Source organism: Pseudophryne corroboree, chromosome 2 (assembly GCF_028390025.1).
Source record: "Pseudophryne corroboree isolate aPseCor3 chromosome 2, aPseCor3.hap2, whole genome shotgun sequence".
NCBI lineage: Eukaryota > Metazoa > Chordata > Amphibia > Anura > Myobatrachidae > Pseudophryne > Pseudophryne corroboree.
This window is the reverse complement of record NC_086445.1, coordinates 169,269,071-169,292,696: the sequence shown is the minus strand read 5'-3', so window position 1 is coordinate 169,292,696 and position 23,626 is coordinate 169,269,071. Positions and strand designations below refer to the sequence as shown.

The following is a 23,626-nucleotide window of genomic DNA, read 5'->3' as shown; positions in this document are numbered from 1 at the left end:
GAATGCGGTAGAATACAGGTAACCAATGGAGGGACTGACAGAGTGGATCTGCAGACGATGAACGTCTAGCGAGTAAGATAAGCCTCGCCGCTGCATTCAGAATGGATTGTAGTGGTGAGAGTCTCGTTTTGGGAAGACCAGTTAGGAGACTATTGCAATAATCAATTCGGGAGATAATGAGAGCGTGGATTAGAGTTTTAGCAGTGTCTTCTGTAAGGTATGGTCGTATTTTGGATATGTTTTTTAGATGCATGTAACATGATCTTGAGACAGATAGAATGTGGGGAACAAAGGACAGATCAGAGTCAGGGATGACACCTAGGCAACGAGCTTGTGGGGTAGGGTAGATAATAGGATTTTGGTACTTACCGGTAAATCCTTTTCTCCTAGTCCGTAGAGGATGCTGGGGACTCCAAAAGGACCATGGGGTATAAGGAAAGGTGCTATCTATTGCATAGAATGAGAAGATATGTGTCTTATAGACGGGATCCGCAGGAGCTTGGGCACACTGAAAAGACTTAAACTGGGTGTGAACTGGCTCCTCCCTCTATGCCCCTCCTCCAGACCCCAGTTATAGGAACTGTGCCCAGGAGAGACGGACATTTCGAGGAAAGGATTTTTGTTTAAACTAAGGGCTACAAACATACCAGCCCACACCACAAACATACCGTACAACCGGAGTAACCGTAAACCAGATAACAGTATGAAGTAACCACAGCAACAAGCTGAAAACAAGAAATACACAACCCGTGTATAAACTAATTTTACCAGCAAGAAAACACTGCAAGTAACAGTCCGCACTGGGATGGGCGCCCAGCATCCTCTACGGACTAGGAGAAAAGGATTTAACGGTAAGTACCAAAATCCTATTTTCTCTTACGTCCTAGAGGATGCTGGGGACTCCAAAAGGACCATGGGGTTTATACCAAAGCTCCAGAACGGGCGGGAGAGTGCGGACGACTCTGCAGCACCGACTGAGCAAACGCAAGGTCCTCATCAGCCAGGGTATCAAACCTACAGAACTTAGCAAAAGTGCTTGAACCCGACCAAGTAGCTGCTCGGCAAAGCTGTAACGCTGAGACTCCTCGGGCAGCCGCCCAAGATGAGCCCACTTTCCTGGTAGAATGGGCTTTCACTGACTTCGGCACTGGTAGCCCGGCCGAAGAATGAGCCTGCTGAATCGTACTACAAATCCAGCATGCAATAGTCTGTTTTGAAGCAGGATGACCAATCTTGTTGGAAGCATACAGGACAAACAGCGCCTCAGTTTTTCTGGCAACAGCTGTCCTAGTGATGTAGATCTTCAAAGCTCTCACAAAATCCAGAGATTTTGGAATCGCCACAGCCTCTGTAGCCATCGGGACCACAATAGGTTGGTTAATGTGAAATGAAGAAACCACCTTCGGCAGAAATTGTTGACGAGTCCTCAATTCCGCCCTATCCGAATGAAAAATCAAGTACGGGCTCTTATGAGATAAGGCCGCCAACTCTGACACTCGCCTGGCAGACGCCAGCGCCAACAGCATAACTACCTTCCAAGTGAGAAATTTCAACTCAACCTTACGCAAAGGTTCAAACCAGGAAGACATAAGAAACCGTAAGACCACATCAAGATCCCATGGAGCTACAGGAGGCACAAACGGAGGATTGATATGCATTACGCCTTTCACAAAAGTCTGAACCTCTGGGAGGACAGCTAATTCTTTTTGAAAGATAATAGACAAAGCCGAAATCTGCACTTTGATGGAGCCTAATTTCAGGCCTGCATCTACTCCCGCCTGCAAAAAGTGGAGAAAGCGACCCAAGTGAAAATCTTCCGCAGGAGCCATTTTAGACTCACACCAGGAAACATACTTTCTCCAAATACGGTGATAATGTTTCGCTATATAACCTCCTTCCTAGCCTTAATGAGAGTGGGAATGACCTCCCCGGGAATACCCTTACGAGCTAAGATCTGGCGCTCAACCTCCATGCCGTCAAACGCAGCCGTGGTAAGTCTGGAAACACGCATGGACCCTGTAACAACAGGTCCTCTCTTAGAGGAAGCGGCCAAGGATCTTCCACCAGTAATTCCTGAAGATCCGGGTACCAGGCCCTTCTTGAACAAACTCTATAACCCCTTGCGCTAATATACTTAATTTGAGGCAACAGGACATGAATGGACTCAATATAGTAGTTTTAAGATAGTTTTAATATCTATAAAATCAATCAAATAAGAACACAAAAAAATACATCACTAAACTGAAATAATTAGTATGCGCATATATATAAAACCCCAATACTAATTGAGCATAAGAGGTGGATCATATATCTAATAGTGACCACAGTAGGCTACTTAATACTCATAAAATTGATGATGTCCTTATTTTTGTTCTCAAATAGGACAGTCCCATTAGATGTGCTTATAAATATTTCATGAATTAAATATCATATATTGTGGTATAAATGGAGCCTTTTTTACCAATTGATGAACTTATCCGGATGCTCATAAAAAACGGATGGTTCTTTACTTGTGGGAGAGATGTCCAGAAATCATGGAGGAATTGATATAACACCCGGGGCTCAGTGCACCGCACGCACTTGTAGAAAGAAGCTCCCGTTTTCCAGTTACCACAAATGGCGTCCTCCGTCTCCCACTAAAGCTGGCTCCCGTGCACACACCTTTACTGGCTTTGAGAGAGAGATGTCAGTCCGGCTTCCGGAGCTCTGCGCACCGCAGGCGCTAAACAGCTGATTGAGCTCCCGTCTTCAAGCCGCCGCATATAGCGTCCTCCCGTCTCTTGCTTGTCAGTCTCAGGCAGCACTGCACATCAATACGGACCAACTGATGGTGTCCAATTGAAGCTTCCTCATAGAGTAAATATATAGAGATGTGTGTGTGTGTGTGTATATATATATATATATATATATATATATACACTGCTCAAAAAAATAAAGGGAACACTAAAATAACACATTCTAGATCTGAGTGAATGAAATATTCTTATTAAATACTTTGTTCTTTACATAGTTGAATGTGCTGACAACAAAATCACACAAAAATTGGAGAGGGGAGATTGGAGCGTAGAGCGGCCCCAGCACCCTGACAGCCGGACTTCAATGAACAGCTCGCCTACAGACAGAGCCGTAAGATAAAAGAACAACGAAAACGGAAGAGAGGGAGCCGCCGCTTCACGGACCCGAACACATTGCGACCTCGCACCCTGATCACGTGATCGGAGCAACCCGGAAGGAAGAGGACAACGCCGCCGAAGAAGAACGGAGAAGGCCGCCAGCAAGAGGGAACGAGACGGAGCTACGAGGACAAGGTAAGGGACTCTGTAGGAGAGGAAAGGACACGGCAGACAGCCCAGCAGGGCTAGAAGCAGCTGTCCTTCTCCCTCTCCAAGACGGTGACCGCTTCCCCAATTGGCACAGTTAGTCACAGTGTTCTCAAAAGAGCGACACTGTGTACTGACAGAGCCCAGGGGCGGACGGTATGTCCGGAGCCCTCACTACCTAACCCTTAGCGATCACCAGGACCCCTTGCCGCACCGACCCTCCGGGGGGACCCCCACCATTTTTGTTGCAATTCTTCCACTTTTTTCTGACCAAACATAATTACCACATACAGGCTCTGGACAGCATTACAAGACTCTAGGCACTGCAGAAGTGGGACGCCACTGACCTGAGTGCCCCCAATACACTATAGCAGGCCTGGCCAACCTGTGGCTCTCCAGCTGTTGTAAAACTACAAGTACCATCATGCCCTGCCACAGTTTTGCTATTAGGGAATGCTAAAACTGTGGCAGGGAATGCTGGGATGTGTAGTTTCACAACAGCTGGAGAGCCGCAGGTTGGCCAGGCCTGCACTATAGTAACTAAAACATCAACATATCCGCTAATACGGATATTGCTATATATACAACATATTTATTGTATTTTTCCTTCCCCCCCCCCCCCAGCTCTTTCACTCCCCTTTCCTCCATATCCAAAACCACCCCTTCCCCTCTATTTTCTGATCAAAATAAAAAACACCATTGAGAGATTTAACAATTAGTCTGAGTATCATTTCAAACATCATCCCTTTCAAATAATTATAAGTTTGTCCACCTGGCGCACCTAACCCCATATTGTACCTTACCACTATAGAAGCTTGAGGAACTTCTGAAAATAGGTAGCAGCCTTAGGGCAATTCAAATACCCACCTACATGAGCGCTGGATAACCTTCTTTCTATCCCACACAAAAATTATCAATGGAAATCAAATTTATTAACCCATGGAGGTCTGAATTTGGAGTCACCCTCAAAATTAAAGTGGAAAAACACACTACAGGCTGATCCAACTTTGATGTAATGTCCTTAAAACAAGTCAAAATGAGGCTCAGTAGTGTGTGTGGCCTCCACGTGCCTGTATGACCTCCCTACAACGCCTGGGCATGCTCCTGATGAGGTGGCGGATGGTCTCTTGAGGGATCTCCTCCAGTCCGACCCTCTGTACGCAATAGATATACAGTGTTTTTGTGGGGGTGTACGATTTAATGGTAAATTAGGTCTTTTATGTGTAGATACACTATGGCCCTCATTCCGAGTTGTTCGCTCGCAAGGCGATTATAGCAGAGTTACACACGCTAAGCCGCCGCCTACTGGGAGTGAATCTAAACATCTTAAATGTGCGACCGATGTATTCGCAATATTGCGATCAAAACCGAGTTAGCAGTTTCTGAGTAACTCCAGACTTACTCTGCCTGTGCGATCAATTCAGTGCTTTTCGGTCCCGGCTGACGTCATAAACACACCCAGCGTTCGCCCAAGCACTCCCACCGTTTCTCCAGACACGCCTGCGTTTTTTCCGGAAACGGTAGCGTTTCCTGCCACACGCCCCTAAAACGCCGTACATCCGCCCAGTAACACCCATTTCCTGTCAATCACAATGCGTTCTCCGGAGCGACGAAAAAGCCGTGAGTAAAATTACTTTCTTCTTAGTAAAGTTACTTGACGCATGCGCAGTGCGAACATTACGCATGCGCACTAAGAGAATTCTCACTGCGATGCGATGAAAAATACCGAGCGAACAACTCGGAATGAGGGCCTATATTCTTTTAGATTCCCTGTTGTAGGTGTGGGGAGACGATGCGGCCCGGTTGCTGGGAGACGAGGAGACCAGTGAAATACGTCATGACAGGCAGGTGGACCCCATGCGGGAATGGACCAATCAGCTTACTCCTGTTCGATGACAGGGCGGGAGGTGCTGGACTCGCGTCACGATCATGTGACGCGGGGAGGTGGTATCCCCATTACCTAGGCGACGGAGGAAAACGCTGGGAGTGGCCCGTCAGAAGCATGGGACCGAGCCGGATGACGTCATAGCTGGGCGCCGCGGTGTCCGTGCGGCCGGGTGAGCGCGCCTTTCAACACCAGCTGGCGGGGATGATTAAGAAAGAGGGGACAGGTGAGCACGGTTTTTAATAGTTTGTGGGGTATAAATGTGGCAAGATTAGCTGACTGATGGTAACAGCTCCCCTGACGACGGCGGTAGCCGAAACGGCTGTTGGGAGATTCGGCTGGGTAGGATGCATATCCCCAGTATACACAGGACGTGTGAGATACTTGATATTACAAAAGTCATGTTTACAAATTGCTGAGTTTGCACAGAGAACCCATTTGTGATGTGTTATAAAATGGCATAAAAACGTTTGATCATACCTGGAGTGCTGGTCTCATCTACAACATAGCCCCAGCTGGAGCCTCATGATGTGGTTGTACCCATATATATATATATATATATATATATATATATAGTTACATATACAGTATATATATATATATATGTACGTGTGTATGTGTGTGTATATATAAATGGTGGAGTCAGAGCAGTATATGCTCAAGACAGACACGGCACTCCAGGACTAATTATAAAGGTATTTAATAATCCATCTTATTCAACAACCTGCATACCATCCGGTCCAAGGTGCAAATGTCCGCAGGGACCAGTGGTGCGATATATGACATCAAAGCACAAGCAGGTAACATGCTTGTGCTTTGATGTCATATATCGCACCACTGGTCCCTGCGGACATTTGCACCTTGGACCGGATGGTATGCAGGTTGTTGAATAAGCTGGATTATTAAATACCTTTATAATTAGTCCTGGAGTGCCGTGTCTGTCTTGAGCATATACTGCTCTGACTCCACCATTTGTACAATGCTAGACAACGGCACCCAGGCAGCTGGACATTAGCAAGAGTGCCGGATTATTTGGATACTGTGTATATATGTATATATATATATATATATATATATATATATACGTATATGTACACATTCACAGATACACACCCATGGAAACCCCCCTAAATAAATCCTGCGTTTTGCACCTGAGCCCGCCCCGCGTCAGTCCTTGCCCCATTGCAGAAGTACAAAAGCATCGCACAGCGGTGATGCTTTTGTACTTCAGGAGCAGCTCCCAGCCAGCGCAGCTCTTGCGCGCTGGCTGGGAGCTACTTGTCGCTTCCCGGGTCACAGCGGCAGCGTGTGACGCCACGAAGCAGCCGCGGCCCGCCCGTGCGATCGCTAGCAAAAGACAGCGATCGGGTATGAATGACCCCCTCAATTAGCCCCTATGTGCAAGTGATATCCGTCACAGATCACGGGGAAATTACACTTTTGCTGCAACTTTAGCACAGCCCCCTCCCAACTTTACTTCCTGAGCCCACCCCTAAGGAATCCGAATGCCTGATACCCGTACACTCAACAGAAACTGAAAGTGGCTGCAGCGCGCACACCGTATATTCAGTAGTACATTCATTGTGCTTCCCAGCAAATTACTGGAGAGGAGACGGAACAGTAGGAATTACTGTCGTAGCGACTTGTGCGCGACTCTGCTGCCCCATGGCCTCCGCGAGGGTCTGCGCTTTCTGCCGCCAGCATGATGCAAACGCGAGGACCGGGCAGATGCTGAGGACGGCTGACGGGGAGATCACGGCCCACTACAACTGCACGGTAAGGCGCGGAGTAAGTGTGCGGGTGTGTACAGGACAATCCGACTGCAGTGCGGCTGCGACCTGACGCACACGTCTCCTCTACCTGTATACTGTACAGCGGCCATTGCCCATAGCCCTTACTGACATCTGCTCGTATGGCGCATATACAGTAACCGGGCACAGCCCATATAACCAGTGGTGGATTTCTCACTAGAAGGCATGTGAGGCATGTGCCTAGGGGAGGCATTTGCTGGGGTCAGCACACCCTTTGGTTGATGAGACCTGGTCATTTTTTTTCTCATAACTTTTTTCTTTAATACTCTGTTTTGTAACTGAAGGTAGTGAGAAAATAGGCGGCAAATTATGGTCCGGGAGGTAGTGGGTTGAGGTTGGAGCTCCTTTGGTGGTCTTGAGGCACCTGGACTAGGGATGGCCATTGACCATCAATAATTCAAAATCATCGATGATTCAAAATCATTGAGGGTCTATGACTAATGTTGAATACTTTTGACATCGATGGGCGGAGAACCAGATGGTTTCACGGCATTGATGGTTCAGTGCTACCATTTTTTTAAATTTTTTTTTCATCAAAGTGTTTCGGCACAGAGTTTAGCCCCGCCCCTGACAACCACATAGACATGCCCCCAGGCTCTGATTGGCGCGCAGTTAATTTTACAGTAATGCAGGGGTGACCGTCAATGGGTAAAACCACTGATGGTTCCCTTACAGATGGTTTTACACCATCGTGGTTTTCCATCAATGGTACCATCAATTGTGACCATCGAAGGATAACCTACCGATGGCCATCCCTAATCTGGACTGGCCACAAAACAAAGGGAGCAGTAACGTGATTGGTGGTGGTGGTGGTGGGGAGGCAATAATGTGCCTAGTAGGGCCGACCTGACTCCTAAATCACCCCTTCTTATAATAGGAGCCCCAGCGCCATGTCGGCCACACTGTACAGTGAGGAGGACCTGGGGTCTGCTGTGATTTGTAGTGAGTTGGACTCATTGGAAATAAGCCATGTGTTTTTTGCTTTGTCGAGGAGAAAGTCCAGTTACTTTAGTGCCTCGGAACAAGCCTGAATATACTGTACTGGCAATCTGATTTATTTCTTATATCTTCCAAGCACGTTTACAGTGCTGTTCAAGACAACCAGGGCTCATTAAATAAACTGATATATACAAGCCCTCCGTCAAAATAAATAATAGAAATGTACCTGATAAAGGGCCTAATTTAGATTTGATCGTAGATGTGCTAAATGTAGAACATCTACGATCATTTTCTCAGACATGCAGGGGGACGACCAGCACAGGCCTAGTCCACCCCGCATATCTGCCCCCCCCCCCCCCCCCCCCACACACACACACACTAGTGCAAAGCATCGCACGGCGGCAATGCGTTTGCACCTGGCCAGTAGCTCCCTGCATGCTCAGCTCCTGCGCTCTGGCAAGGAGCTACCCGCCACATCCCGGGTTGCAGCGGGTGTGTGTGACGTCACGCAGCTGCCGCTACCCCCAACGGTCTGCACACGCCTGCGTTGTCTGGACCGCGCCCCGCCAACAGCATTCTAACACCGTTGGCACACCCCCTCCCTCCCCGCGACCGCCCCTACCTTTCAATCAGGCAGAGGCGATCGCAACCCTGAAATGCTTTTAACATCTCACTGAGCTCCTGGGGTGAGCATGCGCGAGTGCACCCCACAAAAAAATTCAGACTGCGATTGCTGCCGCTGCAGCGATGCAGTCTGAATTACCCCCGATATATGTTATATCAGCACATGTGGATTTCACCCAGCAGCGCACCTTTATTACCTTGCAGCATTCTTCACATTGACTGTAGAGGAACCTTCCGTACATGTCTGTGTCCATAACATCATCATGTAGCAGCAATTGTTTATTTATTTTGATTCTGTCTCCTTTGTATGTTTATCTTCTTTACTAGATGTAAATGTCTCTGTGGGGAGATTCCTTATCCACCTGCAAGAGATACATAGGGGGGCATCCGATTACCCACGATAGTGCCACAGGCACAAAAAATGGGCCTTTTTTGTGTTTTTTTTTGTGATCACCCTATCCAATTAGGTCCCGCAAAATACATTAAATATATTGGTCCCGTGAAAAGATGTGGACCTATGTATTTTTGCGGCACTTATCGTGGATTATGCTTCGAGTGCCTCACGTAATCCCCGATAAGTGCCGGCATCAGGGGGGAGGAGCGCGCCACATTGGAGCTATTTGGGTTGCCCCTGGCAAACCAATTAGCGCAGCTAATTGGATACCTTCCATAGATAGATAGACAGACAGACATACACACACGCACTAACTCACACACATAGACAGTATGCTTCTGCCCTCTTATACAGGCAGAGGGTGTGATCCCCACCGTGCTGCTGCTTAGAATCACTGACTGGCTGGGAGCAGAGCACATCAGTGAGAGCATGTTCCCAGACTACCAGTGACCAGGAGAAGCAGCATCACTCATCTAGCCATTACTGGTACAGTGATCGCGCTGGGACAGAAATTATGTGGGTCCCAGGGACCCATCATTTATAAATTTTGGAGTCCCACTTCATTATTTTTGGGTCACATCATATTTTATTGAAACTAAATCTATTAAATGGGCATCAAACCTCTAAACATACCCTTTAAATACACTTAAACCTCTATATGTATCCTTTAAAGTCCCTCAGACCCCCTTACATGGAATTAGATCATTCTACATACCCCTAAAATTCCCATCAGATCCCCCACATGCCCTCAGACATTGCACATATAAACAGTGGTGGAACTAGTGAGTGGTGGACCCAGGTTAAAAAATATGCTTTGGGTCCCCCACTCATACGCCTCCCCCCACATATGCTAAAGATTAGCAAGACAGTACGTTCATGCACTGTGTGCCCTTGGCTGTGCTCCCTCCACGGTAGCACGTTTCCCACTACACATTGCGGCACTACATCCCCCCCCCCCCTACAAACTACATCCCTGCACTATAGTCCCCTTATAATATGCTATACTACTTTGCTGTACTACGTTACATCACCCTATATATACCTTGCACTACATCACTACACTCCATTTTTGCACTACACCCTTCCTATACCCTGCCGTACATCACTACACTACATTACTTAATACATCCCCCTATATGCCGCACCACATACACTACATCCCCCCCATATGCTGAACTACATCCCCCCCATGCGCTGCACTACATCACTATATCTCCCTCCCTATACGCTGCACTAATTTACTACAGTACACTACACATTAACATTAGCAACATCCCTCCAGATACCTTCTCAGCTCCTCTGTCCTATGGAACTCAAACAGGGTAGAATGAGGGTGCAGGCAGGGTAGTGTGGAAGAGGGGAACAAATTTAAATTGGTGGTGACAAGGTGGAGGGTAAGAAGCGGTCGAGCCTGGTCCTCAGAACATGAGGAGCAGATTATAATATAGAGGGTCAGTCATGTGTGGTCGCACCTGAGACCATCAGTGCAAAGTACTGATTTTAGTACTTTGCTAATGTGTAGGACCTGTTCTGCATGTGAGCGAGCAGGTCCTGTGGCACAGGATGCAGGCTGGCATTTGATTGGCAGTCTGATAACATTTCATTTCGGGGAGGTGCGACAGGTTACAGGGGAATGATTGCAGCATTGTGGGAACAGGGAATGAAGGGGACAGGCTATGTCCTGCAGAAACTGCCCCCTACTCTTCTCCAGGGTTCTCTTGTCCTATTCCTGCCCATGCCACCCTCAGCCGCCTCCTGTCCCGCCACCTACTGCTGGCATCTTCTGTGGGCATGACTCCAGCATGCTGCTTACTTCGCAGTTAGTATTCTGCAGAGGCGGATTGTCTACCCATTAAATCTCCCCACCCCCCCCCCCCACCCCCTTCCCCAACTGTGGCACGCAAGATGATTTTTCTGTGTACTGATGAGCCCCCTCACCTGCTGTAGTTATAGCCCACCATCCTCAGACCTGACATTGATAGTGGCAGCGAGGGGCTCTATCCAGTGCTGCTAGAACAGCCAGAATGCTGTGTGTAATCTGGCAACAGCCTCTTCATCCCAGAGTCCTTAGGGTTGCCATGGGTTTATACATTTGTGTTCTGTGTTATTCAGCCAAAAACACCATGACCCTATATACACAGGTTTCCACATTTCATTCTAGACTGTCAGCCCCGCCCCCCGCATTGTAGCAGCTGAATGATTAAACCAGTAAAGGCACTGGCAATCCCCACCCCAATGCACAGCACCACGCCGTCCCCCGCTGCCGCACCCATAGCACTCCCCCATCCCTGCACCGCACCTACCCTGCTAGTCGGTGACACTCCTTCGCACTCCCCCATCCCTGCACCGCACCTCCCCTGCTAGTCGGTGACACTCCTTCGCACTCCCCCATCCCTGCACCGCACCTCCCCTCCCGACTGCTAGTGAGTTTTAGTCCACCGCACTCCCATCCCTGCACCGCACCTCCCCCCGCTACTCGGTGACACTCCTCCGCTCTCCCCCATCCCTGCACCGCGCTACTGCTGGTGAGTGACAATGCACCGTACCACACTCCCCTACGCATACCTTACCTTTGATAGGATGATCGGGGTACGGTGAAGCAGAAGGGGAGGGCAGGAGATCACACACTCCATATAGCCTCCTCCCCTTTCTCTGCTGGCAAAGTGACACTGACAGACTCGCACAGGACATGCACAGCGCTGCTGGCCAGAGCGCGTCCTGAGGGACCCAACGGGTTTTCATTTTCGGGTCCTCACTGTCATTTTTGGGGTAAAATACGCGCAGTAGCGCGTTTTTGCGATCACTGCTGGTATATGGTATAAGGTCACAGGTGCTGACTTTTTCCTCCATCTCTCCGGGTGAAGCTTGGAGAGGAGATGCAGGTAATCACTTCTGGGCTGGAGCCAGACTCTGCATCATTAGGCTCCACCTCTGCCACATCATAATGCCATGAATTGCGGGTCCATGGGGAGGGGGAAATATGACACAATTCTCATTGAATTGAAATTGACCCGTCTCTACAGACCCACTAGGAAGTGGGTGCGATACGGGAGATCCAACCACTCTTACAGGGATCTGGGGTCTACCTGAAAAATCGGGAGTCTACCTCACCTTCAGAGAGAGTAGGTACATATGGGTAAGTTATAGAGCATGTTACTTGCATGAGTTTATCCAGTGCAATAGGTCAGGGTACTATTATCATAAAGAATAAATAAACAATGATTTTATTTAATAGTTATTTCTCTTACGTCCTAGAGGATGCTGGGGTCCACATTAGTACCATGGGTATAGACGGGTCCACCAGGAGCCATTGGCACTTTAAGAGTTTTAGAGTGTGGGCTGGCTCCTCCCTCTATGCCCCTTCTACCAGACTCAGTTTAGAAAATGTGCCTGGAGGAGCCGGTCACAGCTAGGGGAGCTCTATAGAGCTTTTCTAGTAAAGTTTTATTTTAGAGTTTATTTTTTTACAGGAGGCTGTTGGCAACAGCCTGCCTGCAGCGAGGGACTATGGGGGAGAGCAGTGTCCGCCCTGCGGGTTCTGACCCACTGACTCCGCTGACTGGACACTGAGCTCCAGAGGGGTCTGATCGGTCTCTGCCACAGGAGAACCGCTCGCCCCAGCAGCATGCCGCCGACCCCTTACAGAGCTGAAGAGAGTGGTGAGTTTGTCACCGACCCCCCTGGTAAGTGGGGGGCCAGTGTGAAGTTGGCGGCAATGGGGAGGGAGCGCGGTTACAGGATGGTACCAGAGGCACATAGTGCGGCGCTGTGAGGGGCGCCCTGGGCCAGCGCGACCCCCCAAACTGGTCAGCAAGCTTGTCGGGTCCAGGTATCTCAGCCAGCACCTTTCCTCAGGCCAGTATAATCACCTAAAGAGCGGGAAGACAGCGCCATTAAGGGGGCGGGGCTTCTCCTCAGAGCAGACTCTGCAGCGTTCCTTCTCCATTTTCCTGCCTGCAAGCGCTAAGAGGAAGATTCAGGTCCCTCCACAGCAACTCCAGCTTACTGTATACGGTACCAGGGGGTTGTAGAAGGGAGGGCAGGCTGTAATTAGACTGTGTGTCTTATTAAGGAACACAGTCAGCGCTGACAGGGGGTTTCTCCTTGCTACAAAGCGCTGTGTGTGGGTTGGCTCCAATCTCTGTCTCTCTCTTGCCATTCTTGGGGGGGATACTCTGTCTGCCGCCACCTCTGTGTGGAGTGTTTGGTGGTCTCCTTTAGCTATGTCCAGGGTCACTGTGTCATATGCTGCAGAGGATTTATGCTCCCAGGATGATCCCATTCCATGTAATCAGGCTAGCACTGGTTTAGCACAGATACCAGCAAGGGAACCAGAGTGGTTTTCCTCTATCAAAACGTGGATTTCTCAGATTTCTGACAGGGTTGCTAGTAATGAATCTGCAACCCAGGTATTACAGAGCTCTATGGCAGAATGGCCTGTGTCTGGCACCTCAGGACTTCCAGCTATATACCCCCATAAACGTGCGCTTGTGCATGTCACACAAGACAACACGGATACCGATTCTGACACCACAGATGGTGATGGGGATGTGTTTCTGGGGTCCGCATCTCTTGCAAGGGGGGTGCAATTATTGATAGAGGCTGTCAGTGATGTGTTAAATGTTAATGATACCACACCTGAGCAGGTAGAGGAGGCTTTTTTCACTGAAAATAAGAAAGCCTCGCCAACCTTCCCTGCGTCAAAAGAGCTGAATGAATGCTATATTTGAAAAAGCATGGGTAAACCCTGAACAGAAATTTCAGATCCTTAAGAGGACTCTGATGGCTTTTCCTTTCCATGAGAAGGATAGGAAAAGGTGGGAAAGCCCGCCGATTGTTGATGCATCTGTGTCCAGACTCTCAAAAAAGGTGGTTTTACCTGTTCCGGGATCTACCGCCTTAAAGGAGCCGACAGATAGAAAAATGGTAACACGCTTAAATCAATGTGCTTCAGGGGCCATATTACGTCCTACTATTGCTAGTGCATGGATTGCAAAGGCAATAGTGAAGTGGTCGGCTACCTTAATTGAGGATTTGGATACTATGGATAGGGATGACGTTGCATTGTATTTACGCAACATTCATGATTCTGCAGGTTTTATGGTAGAATCCATGAAAGACCTGGGTTTCCTGGCTGCGGGAATTTCTTCCATGTCTGTTTCAGCTCGTCGGGGACTGTGGCTCCGCCAGTGGTCGGCCGACGCGAAATCCAGAAGAAGTGTGGAGTCGCTACCCTATACAGGTCAGGCTCTCTTTGGGGAAGCTCTAGACACTTGGATATCTGCCGCTACAGCGGGTAAGTCTCCGTTTCTTCCCTCAGCAGCACCGGCTCCGAAGAAATCCTTCTCCTCAGTTGCGCAGCAGTCCTTTCGGCCTAACAAGCCTAGAAAGGCCAGATCATCCAATACCTTCTTTAGGGGACGTAAGGTTAAGTCCAAGAGACCTGCCGCTGCAGGTTCCCAGGTACAAAAGCCTGCTTCAAGTACCCCAAAGTCCTCCGCATGACGGTGGATGGCACGGCCCGGAGGTGGGGCCTGTGGGAGCGAGACTGTGACAGTTCAGTCATGTCTGGGTATCGTCCGGCCTGGATCCCTGGGTAGTAGATATTGTGTCTCAGGGATACAGGTTGGAATTTCAAAGTCTCCCTCCTCATCGTTTTTTCAAGTTGGGCTTACCAACACTGTTGGAGGACAGCACAGTGCTTCAGGAAGCTGTCCAAAAGCTGGTGGAGGCACAGGTCATTGTGCCGGTGCCACCTCACGTGCAGAACAAAGGTTACTGTTCTAACCTTTTCGTTGTACCGAAACCGGATGGTTCGGTCAGGCCCATTCTGAACCTAAAATCATTGAACCTCTTTCTAAAGGATTTCAAGTTCAGGATGGAGTCTCTCAGGGCGGTGAAATCATGTCTGGAAGAGGGGGAATTCCTGGTATCACTGGATATCAAGGATGCATACCTTCACATTCCGATCTGGCTGCCGCATCAGACTTATCTCCGCTTTGCACTCCTGGACTGTCATTTTCAGTTCCAGACCCTGCCATTCGGCCTCTCCACAGCACCAAGGGTGTTTACCAAGGTGATGGCGGAAATGATGATACTACTCTGCAAGCAGGGTGTGAACATCATTCCTTATCTGGACGATCTCCTGATAAAGGCATCGTCCAAGGAGAAGCTGCTGCAGTCCATTGTTCCAGAGTCACGGTTGGATTCTGAATTTTCCAAAGTCACATTTGGAACCAACCCAGAGATTGTCATTTCTGGGAATGATCCTGGATACGGAAGTGCAGCGGGTGTTTCTTCCACTGGACAAGGCGTTGGCGATCCAATCCATGGTCCTGGATGTCTTGAAGCGACCCCGGGTGTTGGTTCATCAATGCATTCGCCTATTGGGAAAGATGGTGGCCTCTTACGAGGCTCTCCAGTACGGGAGGTTCCATGATCGGACCTTCCAACTGGATCTCCTGGAAAAGTGGTCGGGATCTCACCTCCACATGCATCAGAGAATTCGTCTGTCGTCAAGGGCTAGGATTTCTCTTCTCTGGTGGCTCCAATTGCCTCACCTTCTGGAGGGCCGCAGGTTCGGGATTCAGGACTGGGTCCTGCTAACGACGGATGCGAGCATCCAGGGCTGGGGAGCAGTCACTCAAGGAGTAACCTTCCAAGGACGGTGGTCAAGCCTGAAAGCCGGCTTGCCCATAAGCATCCTGGAACTAAGAGCCGTCTACAATGGTCTTCTTCAGGCGGCCCCTCTTCTGAGAAATCGGGCCATCCAAGTGCAGTCAGACAACGTAACAACAGTGGCTTACATAAACTGACAGGGCGGAACGAAGAGCAGAGCGGCAAAGTCAGAGGCGACAAGAATACTCCTCTGGACAGAAAAACGCGTTTGTGCTGTCAACCATCTTCATTCCAGGAGTAGACAACTGGGAAGCAGACTTCCTCAGCAGACACAATCTCCATCCAGGGGAGTGGGGACTTCATCCGGAGGGTTTCAAGGAAATAACAGATCTTTGGGGATTTCCCCAAATAGACATGATGGCCTCTCGTCTCAACAAGAAGCTTCAGCGTTAATGTTCCAGGTCGAGGGACCCACAGGCAGTGGCAGTGGACGCCCTGGTGTCTCCGTTGGCGTTCCAGTCAGTGTACGTGTTTCCACCACTCCCACTCATCCCAAGAATCCTAAAGCTCATAAGGAGAACAAGGGTTCAAGCGATCCTCATTGCCCCAGATTGGCCAAAAAGGGCTTGGTACGCGGACCTTCTGAATCTACTGCTAGAAGAACTGAAGCCTCTTCCTCTTCGGGAGGACCTGCTGCAGCAGGGGCCATTCGCCTATCAAGACTTGCCACGGCTACGTTTGACGGCATGGAAGTAGAGCGCCTGATTCTTGCTCGGAAGGGCATGCCGAAGAAAGTTATTCCTACCCTCATACAGGCTAGGAAAGGGGTAATGGCAAAACATTACCATCGTATTTGGAAGAAATATGTTTCTTGGTGTGAGTCTAAGAAGTTTCCTGCAGTGGAATTTCAACTGGGACGTTTCCTCCTCTTCCTGCAAGCAGGGGTGGATATGGGTCTGAGGTTGGGATCTGTGAAGGTCCAGATTTCAGCCTTATCCATTTTCTTTCAGAAGCAATTTGCTGCCCTACCTGAGGTTAAGACCTTTTTGAAGGGAGTTCTGCATATCTAACCTCTCTTTGTATCGCCTACGGCTGCCCGGGGTGTCTCGGCAGTACAACTTTGCTGAGCTGCAACTTGGTCTGGGTCGAACACGTTTGCAAAGTTCTACAAGTTCGATACTTTGGCCTCTGATGATCTGAAGTTCAGTTAATCAGTTCTGCAGGAGCCTCCACGCTCTCCCTCCTGTTCTGGGAGCTTTGGTACATCCCCATGGTACTAATGTGGACCCCAGCATCCTCTAGGACGTAAGAGAAAATAGGATTTTGGTACCTACTGGTAAATCCTTTTCTCGTAGTCCGTGGAGGATGCTGCATTGTTACTTGGTAAGTAATGTTTCAGCTGTTGTTGGGTTGTTCAAGCTAGTTGTCTTGACATGCCTTGTATGTGTGAGCTGGTATGAATCTCACCACTATCTGTGTTAAGTCCTTCTTTCGAAATATGTCGTCTCCTCTGGCACAGTTTCTAGGTAGGAGGGACATAGAGGGAGGAGCCAGCCCACACTCTCAAACTCTTAAAGTGCCAATGGCTCCTGGTGGACCCGTCTGTACCCATGGTACTAATGTGGACCCCAGCATCCTCTACGGACTACGAGAAAAGGATTTACCGATAGGTAGCAAAATCCTATTTATTGAGGTAACCATTAACAAATAGTGTTAGTACAAATATGAAAAACAACGAAGAAAAGCAATCCGAAGAAAAAGCACTAATTTGCGTAAGAATGATCCGCATTAAATAAATGTTGTGTTGGATCAATTTAGCAGAAAACATAAAAATGAGAAAAAGAGAGTAGAAGAAAGGAAAATGGTGTGGCAGGCCATAGGAAAAAAATAAGGAAAGAAAAATAGAGGGAATGGGGGTAGCCAGAGCTACTGATCTTCAAAAGTGGAGTATTACAAGGAAAAACAAGATTTTAAACCTACCGGTAAATCTTTTTCTCCTAGTCCGTAGAGGATGCTTGGGACTCCGTAAGTACCATGGGGTATAGACGGGCTCCGCAGGAGACATGGGCACTCTAAGACCTTTTAATGGGCGTGAGCTGGCTCCTCCCTCTATGCCCCTCCTCCAGACCTCCGTTATAGAACTGTGCCCAGAGGAGACGGACATTTTGAGGAAAAGGATTTTGTTAATTAAGGGTGAGATACATACCAGCCCACACCACAAACACACCGTATAACATGGTATATAACTAAACCAGTTAACAGTATGAACAACAGAAATCAGCAACAGTCTGATCCCAACCGTACACAACTCTCGTGTAACTACATCAGTACCTATGTACAAGTACTGCAGATTTATTCCGCACTGGGACTGGCGCCCAGCATCCTCTACGGACTAGGAGAAAAAGATTTACCGGTAGGTTTAAAATCTTATTTTCTCTTACGTCCTAGAGTAGGGGTGGGCAAAATACGGCCCGCGGATGCGGCCCGCAAACCGATCCTGCCCGGCCCACTGCTTCCCACCAGCGAGCAATGAAAAAGCGGCCCGACCGGCTGAGCTGCTTGTCATTGCTCTGCAGTACCTCCAAGCTGCCGGTGGCGCCTGTCTCCCCTGCTGCTGCACGTCGCCTGTGTTGTAGCAGCCTCCTCTTCCCGCCTCCAGCGTCCCCACTCCCCAGTGACAACAGCAGTGTTCAGCCGAAAGGGGGGGGGAGGCTACACGGGACCTCAGGGGGCGGAGCTACACGGGACAAGAGCCTGACTGCTACAGATCAATCCTTCCTGCACTGCCAGCCAGCCAGATCAGTGAGTTAATGGAAAAAGTTAGTGAAAGAAAGAAAGTGTATTTGTGTTTGTGTGTGTGTGTGTGTGTTAGTGTGTGTGTATATTTGTGTGTGCGGGCAGTGGCGTCAGGCTGTTTTTAGGTTTGGGGGAGAGATCTTTAGCTCTCGCTGTACCAATCCCTCCCGTGTTCTGTCACCGTGTCACCCCCCCAGTGTTCTGTCACCGTGTCACCCCCCAGTGTTCTGTCACCGTGTCACACCCCCGTGTTCTGTCACTGTGTCACCCCCGTGTTCTGTCAGCGTGTCACCCCCCCCCCCCCCGCGCGCGTTCTGTCACTGTGTCACACCTCCGTGTTCTATCACTGTCACACCTTTCCCCAGGGGCCATAAGACACTGGATAATTTGCTTGCTGCGCAATGATTATCCCAAATAAAATGTTAATGTGTTAAAGGGGGCTCTACCTGCTGTAATGTGTAAAAGGGAGCTCTACCTTGCGTACTGTGTAAAAAGGGGGCTCTACCGTCCATACTGTGTATAAGGGAGCTCTATCTGCCATAATGTGTGTAAAATGGGCTTTACCTGATGTAATGTGTGTAAGTGGCGCTACTGTGTGGGTGTGGCCCTCGGATACTGACAAGAAAGTGTCTAGTGGCCCCTCAGCTGAAATAATTGCCCACCCCTGTCCTAGAGGATGCTGGGGACTCCGTAAGGACCATGGGGTTTATACCAAAGCTCCAGACCGGGCGGGAGAGTGCGTATGACTCTGCAGCACCGATTGAGCAAACAGGAGGTCCTCATCAGCCAGGGTATCAAACTTATAGAATTTTGCAAAAGTGTTTGAACCCGACCAAGTAGCTGCTCGGCAAAGCTGTAATGCCGAGACACCTCGGGCAGCCGCCCAAGAAGAGCCCACCTTCCTAGTGGAATGGGCCTTCACCGATTTTGGTAACGGCAATCCTGCCGTAGAATGAGCCTTCTGAATCGTGTTACAGATCCAGCGTTCAATAGTCTGCTTGGAAGCAGGAGCGCCAACCTTGTTGGCCGCATATAGGACAAACAGAGCCTCTGTTTCTCTGACGTCCTAGTGGATGCTGGGAACTCCGTAAGGACCATGGGGAATAGACGGGCTCCGCAGGAGACTGGGCACTCTAAAAGAAAGATTAGGTACTATCTGGTGTGCACTGGCTCCTCCCTCTATGCCCCTCCTCCAGACCTCAGTTAGATTTCTGTGCCCGGCCGAGCTGAATGCACACTAGGGGCTCTCCTGAGCTCCTAGAAAGAAAGTATATGTTAGGTTTTTTATTTTACAGTGAGACCTGCTGGCAACAGGCTCACTGCAACGAGGGACTAAGGGGAGAAGAAGCGAACCTACCTGCTTGCAGCTAGCTTGGGCTTCTTAGGCTACTGGACACCATTAGCTCCAGAGGGATCGACCGCAGGACCCGTCCTTGGTGTTCGTTCCCGGAGCCGCGCCGCCGTCCCCCTTACAGAGCCAGAAGCATGAAGATGGTCCGGAAAATCGGCGGCAGAAGACTTCAGTCTTCACCAAGGTAGCGCACAGCACTGCAGCTGTGCGCCATTGCTCCTCATACACACTTCACACTCCGGTCACTGAGGGTGCAGGGCGCTGGGGGGGGGGGGGGGGGGGGCGCCCTGAGCAGCAATAAAAACACATTGGCTGGCAAAATAATCACAATATATAGCCCCAGAGGCTATATATGTGATAATTACCCCTGCCAGAATCCATAAAAAAGCGGGAGAAAAGTCCGCAAAAAAGGGGCGGAGCTATCTCCCTCGGCACACTGCCGCCATTTTCTCTTCACAGTGTAGCTGGAAGACAGCTCCCCAGGCTCTCCCCTGTAGTTTTCAGGCTCAAAGGGTTAAAAAGAGAGGGGGGGCACTAAATTTAGGCGCAATATTGTTTATACAAGCAGCTATTGGAGAAAATTCACTCAGTGATAGTGTTTATCCCTACATTATATAGCGCTCTGGTGTGTGCTGGCATACTCTCTCTCTGTCTCCCCAAAGGGCTGTGTGGGGTCCTGTCCTCAGTCAGAGCATTCCCTGTGTGTGTGCGGTGTGTCGGTACGGCTGTGTCGACATGTTTGATGAGGAGGCTTATGTGGAGGCGGAGCAGATGCCGATAAATGGGATGTCGCCCCCTGTGGGCCGACACCAGAGTGGATGGATAGGTGGAAGGTATTAACCGACAGTGTCAACTCCTTACATAAAAGGCTGGATGACGTAACAGCTATGGGACAGCCGGCTTCTCAGCCCGCGCCTGCCCAGGCGTCTCAAAGGCCATCAGGGGCTCAAAAACGCCCGCTCCCTCAGATGGCAGACACAGATGTCGACACGGAGTCTGACTCCAGTGTCGACGAGGTTGAGACATATACACAATCCACTAGGAACATCCGTTACATGATCCCGGCAATAAAAAATGTGTTACACATTTCTGACATTAACCCAAGTATCACTAAAAAAGGGTTTTATGTGTGGGGAGAAAAAGCAGGCAGTGTTTTGTTCCCCCATCAAATGAGTGAATGAAGTGTGAAAAAGCGTGGGTTCCCCCGATAAGAAACTGGTAATTTCTAAAAAGTTACTGATGGCGTACCCTTTCCCGCCAGAGGATAAGTTACGCTGGGAGATATCCCCTAGGGTGGATAAGGCGCTCACACGTTTGTCAAAAAAGGTGGCACTGCCGTCTTAGGATACGGCCACTTTGAAGGTACCTGCTGATAAATAGCAGGAGGCTATCCTGAAGTCTGTATTCACATACTCAGGTACTAGACTGAGACCTGCAGATAGTGCTGCTGCAGCGTGGTCTGTAACCCTGTCAAACAGGGATACTATTTTGCGAACATAAGACATCGTCTTATATATGAGGGATGCACAGAGGGATATTTTGCCGGCTGGCATCCAGAATTAATGCAATGTCCATTCTGTCAGGAGGGTATTAGAGACCCGACACTGGACAGGTGATGCTGACTTTAAAAGGCACATAGAGCCTTATAAGGGTGAGGAATTGTTTGGGGATGGTCTCTGGGACCTCGTATCCACAGCAACAGCTGGGAAGAAAATTTTTTACCTCAGGTTTCCTCACAGCCTAAGAAAAGCACTGTATTATCAGGTACAGTCCTTTCGGCTTCAGAAAAGCAAGCGGGTCAAAGGCGCTTCCTTTCTGCACAGAGATGAGGGAAGAGGGAAAAAGCTGCACCAGTCAGCCAGTTCCCAGAATCAAAATTCTTCCCCCGCTTCCTCTGAGTCCACCGCATGATGCGGGGGCTCCACAGGCGTAGCCAGGTACGGTGGGGGGCCGCCTCAAAAATTTCAGCGATCAGTGGGCTCGCTCACAGGTGGATCCCTGGATCCTTCAAGTAGTATCTCAGGGGTACAAGCTGGAATTCGAGGCGTCTCCCCCCCGCCGTTTCCTCAAATCTGCCTTGCCGACAACTCCCCCAGGCAGGGAGGCTGAGCTAGAGGCAATTCACAAGCTGTATTTCCAGCAGGTGATAGTCAAGGTGCCCCTACTTCAACAAGGACGGGGTTACTATTCCACACTGTTTGTGGTACCGAAACCGGACGGTTCGTGAGACCCATTTTAAATTTGAAATCCTTGAACACATACATAAAAAAATTCAAGTTCAAGATGGAATCGCTCAGGGCGGTTATTGCAAGCCTGGAGGAGGGGGATTACATGGTATCCCTGGACATCAAGGATGCTTACCTACATGTCCCCATTTACCATCCTCACCAGGAGTACCTCAGATTTGTGGTAGAGGATTGCCATTACCAATTCCAAACACTGCCGTTTGGACTGTCCACGGCACCGAGGGTCTTTACCAAGGTAATGGCAGAAATGATGATACTCCTTCAAAAAAAGGGAGTTTTAATTATCCCGTACTTGGACGATCTCCTTATAAAGGCGAGGTCCAAGGAGCAGTTGTTGGTCGGAGTAGCACTATCTCGGGAAGGGCTACAACAGCACGGATGGATTCTGTACATTCCAAAGTCACAGCTGGTTCCTACCACACGCCTACTGTTCCTGGGGATGGTTCTGGACACAGAACAGAAAAAAGTGTTTCTCCCGCAGGAGAAAGCCAAGGAGCTGTCATCTCTAGTCAGAGACCTCCTGAAACCAAAACAGGTATCGGTGCATCACTGCACACGAGTTCTGGGAAAAATGGTAGCTTCTTACGAAGCAAAATTCCATTCGGCAGGTTCCATACAAGAACCTTTTAGTGGGACCTCTTGGACAAGTGGTCGGGATCGCATCTTCAGATGCATCGGCTGATAACCCTGTCTCCAAGGACCAGGGTATCTCTACTGTGGTGGCTGCAGAGTGCTCATCTTCAAGAGGGCCGCAGATTCGGCATACAGGACTGGGTCCTGGTAACCACGGATGCCAGCCTTCGAGGCTGGGGGGCAGTCACACAGGGAAGAAATTTCCAAGGACTTTGGTCAAGTCAGGAGTCGTCCCTACACATAAATATTCTGGAACTGAGGGCCATTTACAATGCCCTAAGTCTGGCAAGGCCTCTGCTTCAAAACCAGCCGGTACTGATCCAGTCAGACAACATCACGGCAGTCGCCCATGTAAACCGACAGGGCGGCACAAGAAGCAGGATGGCGATGGCAGAAGCCACAAGGATTCTCCGATGGGCGGAAAATCACGTCTTAGCACTGTCAGCAGTGTTCATTCCGGGAGTGGACAACTGGGAAGCAGACTTCCTCAGCAGACACGACCGACACCCTGGAGAGTGGGGACTTCATCCAGAAGTCTTCCAACTGTTGGTAAACCGTTGGGAAAGGCCACAGGTGGACATGATGGCGTCCCGCCTAAACAAAAAACTAGATATTGCGCCAGGTCAAGGGACCCTCAGGCAATAGCTGTGGACGCTCTAGTGACACCGTGGGTGTACCAGTCGGTTTATGTATTCCCTCCTCTGCCTCTCATACCAAAGGTACTGAGAATAATAAGAAAACGAGGAGTAAGAACGATACTCGTGGTTCCGGATGGGCCAAGAAGAGCTTGGTACCCAGAACTTACAGAAATAATATCAGAGGACCCATGGCCTCTACCGCTCAGACAGGATCTGCTACAGCAGGGGCCCTGTCTGTTCCAAGACTTACCGCGGCTGCGTTGGACGGCATGGCGGTTGAATTCCGGATCCTAAAGCAAAAGGGCATTCCGGAGGAAGTAATTCCTACGCTGATAAAAGCCAGGAAAGAAGTAACCGCAAACCATTATCAC

At 49.4% G+C, this 23,626-nt stretch overlaps 1 protein-coding gene across 5 annotated transcripts in view; it reads left to right on the top strand.

Moving 5' to 3' along the window:
• Nucleotides 1–6,448: 6,448 nt before the first annotated feature.
• LOC135006019 (uncharacterized) overlaps nt 6,449–23,626 on the top strand; it is a 425,336-nt gene continuing 408,158 nt past the window's right edge. For 4 of the 5 annotated variants that reach the window (XM_063951982.1, XM_063951983.1, XM_063951987.1 and 1 more), the window contains exon 1: nt 6,449–6,981. In XM_063951982.1, the coding sequence (XP_063808052.1) occupies nt 6,871–6,981 (111 nt within the window). In that variant the 5' untranslated portion in view covers nt 6,449–6,870. The remainder of the gene's footprint in view (nt 6,982–23,626) is intronic. The other variant, XM_063951988.1, reaches the window with a different exon arrangement.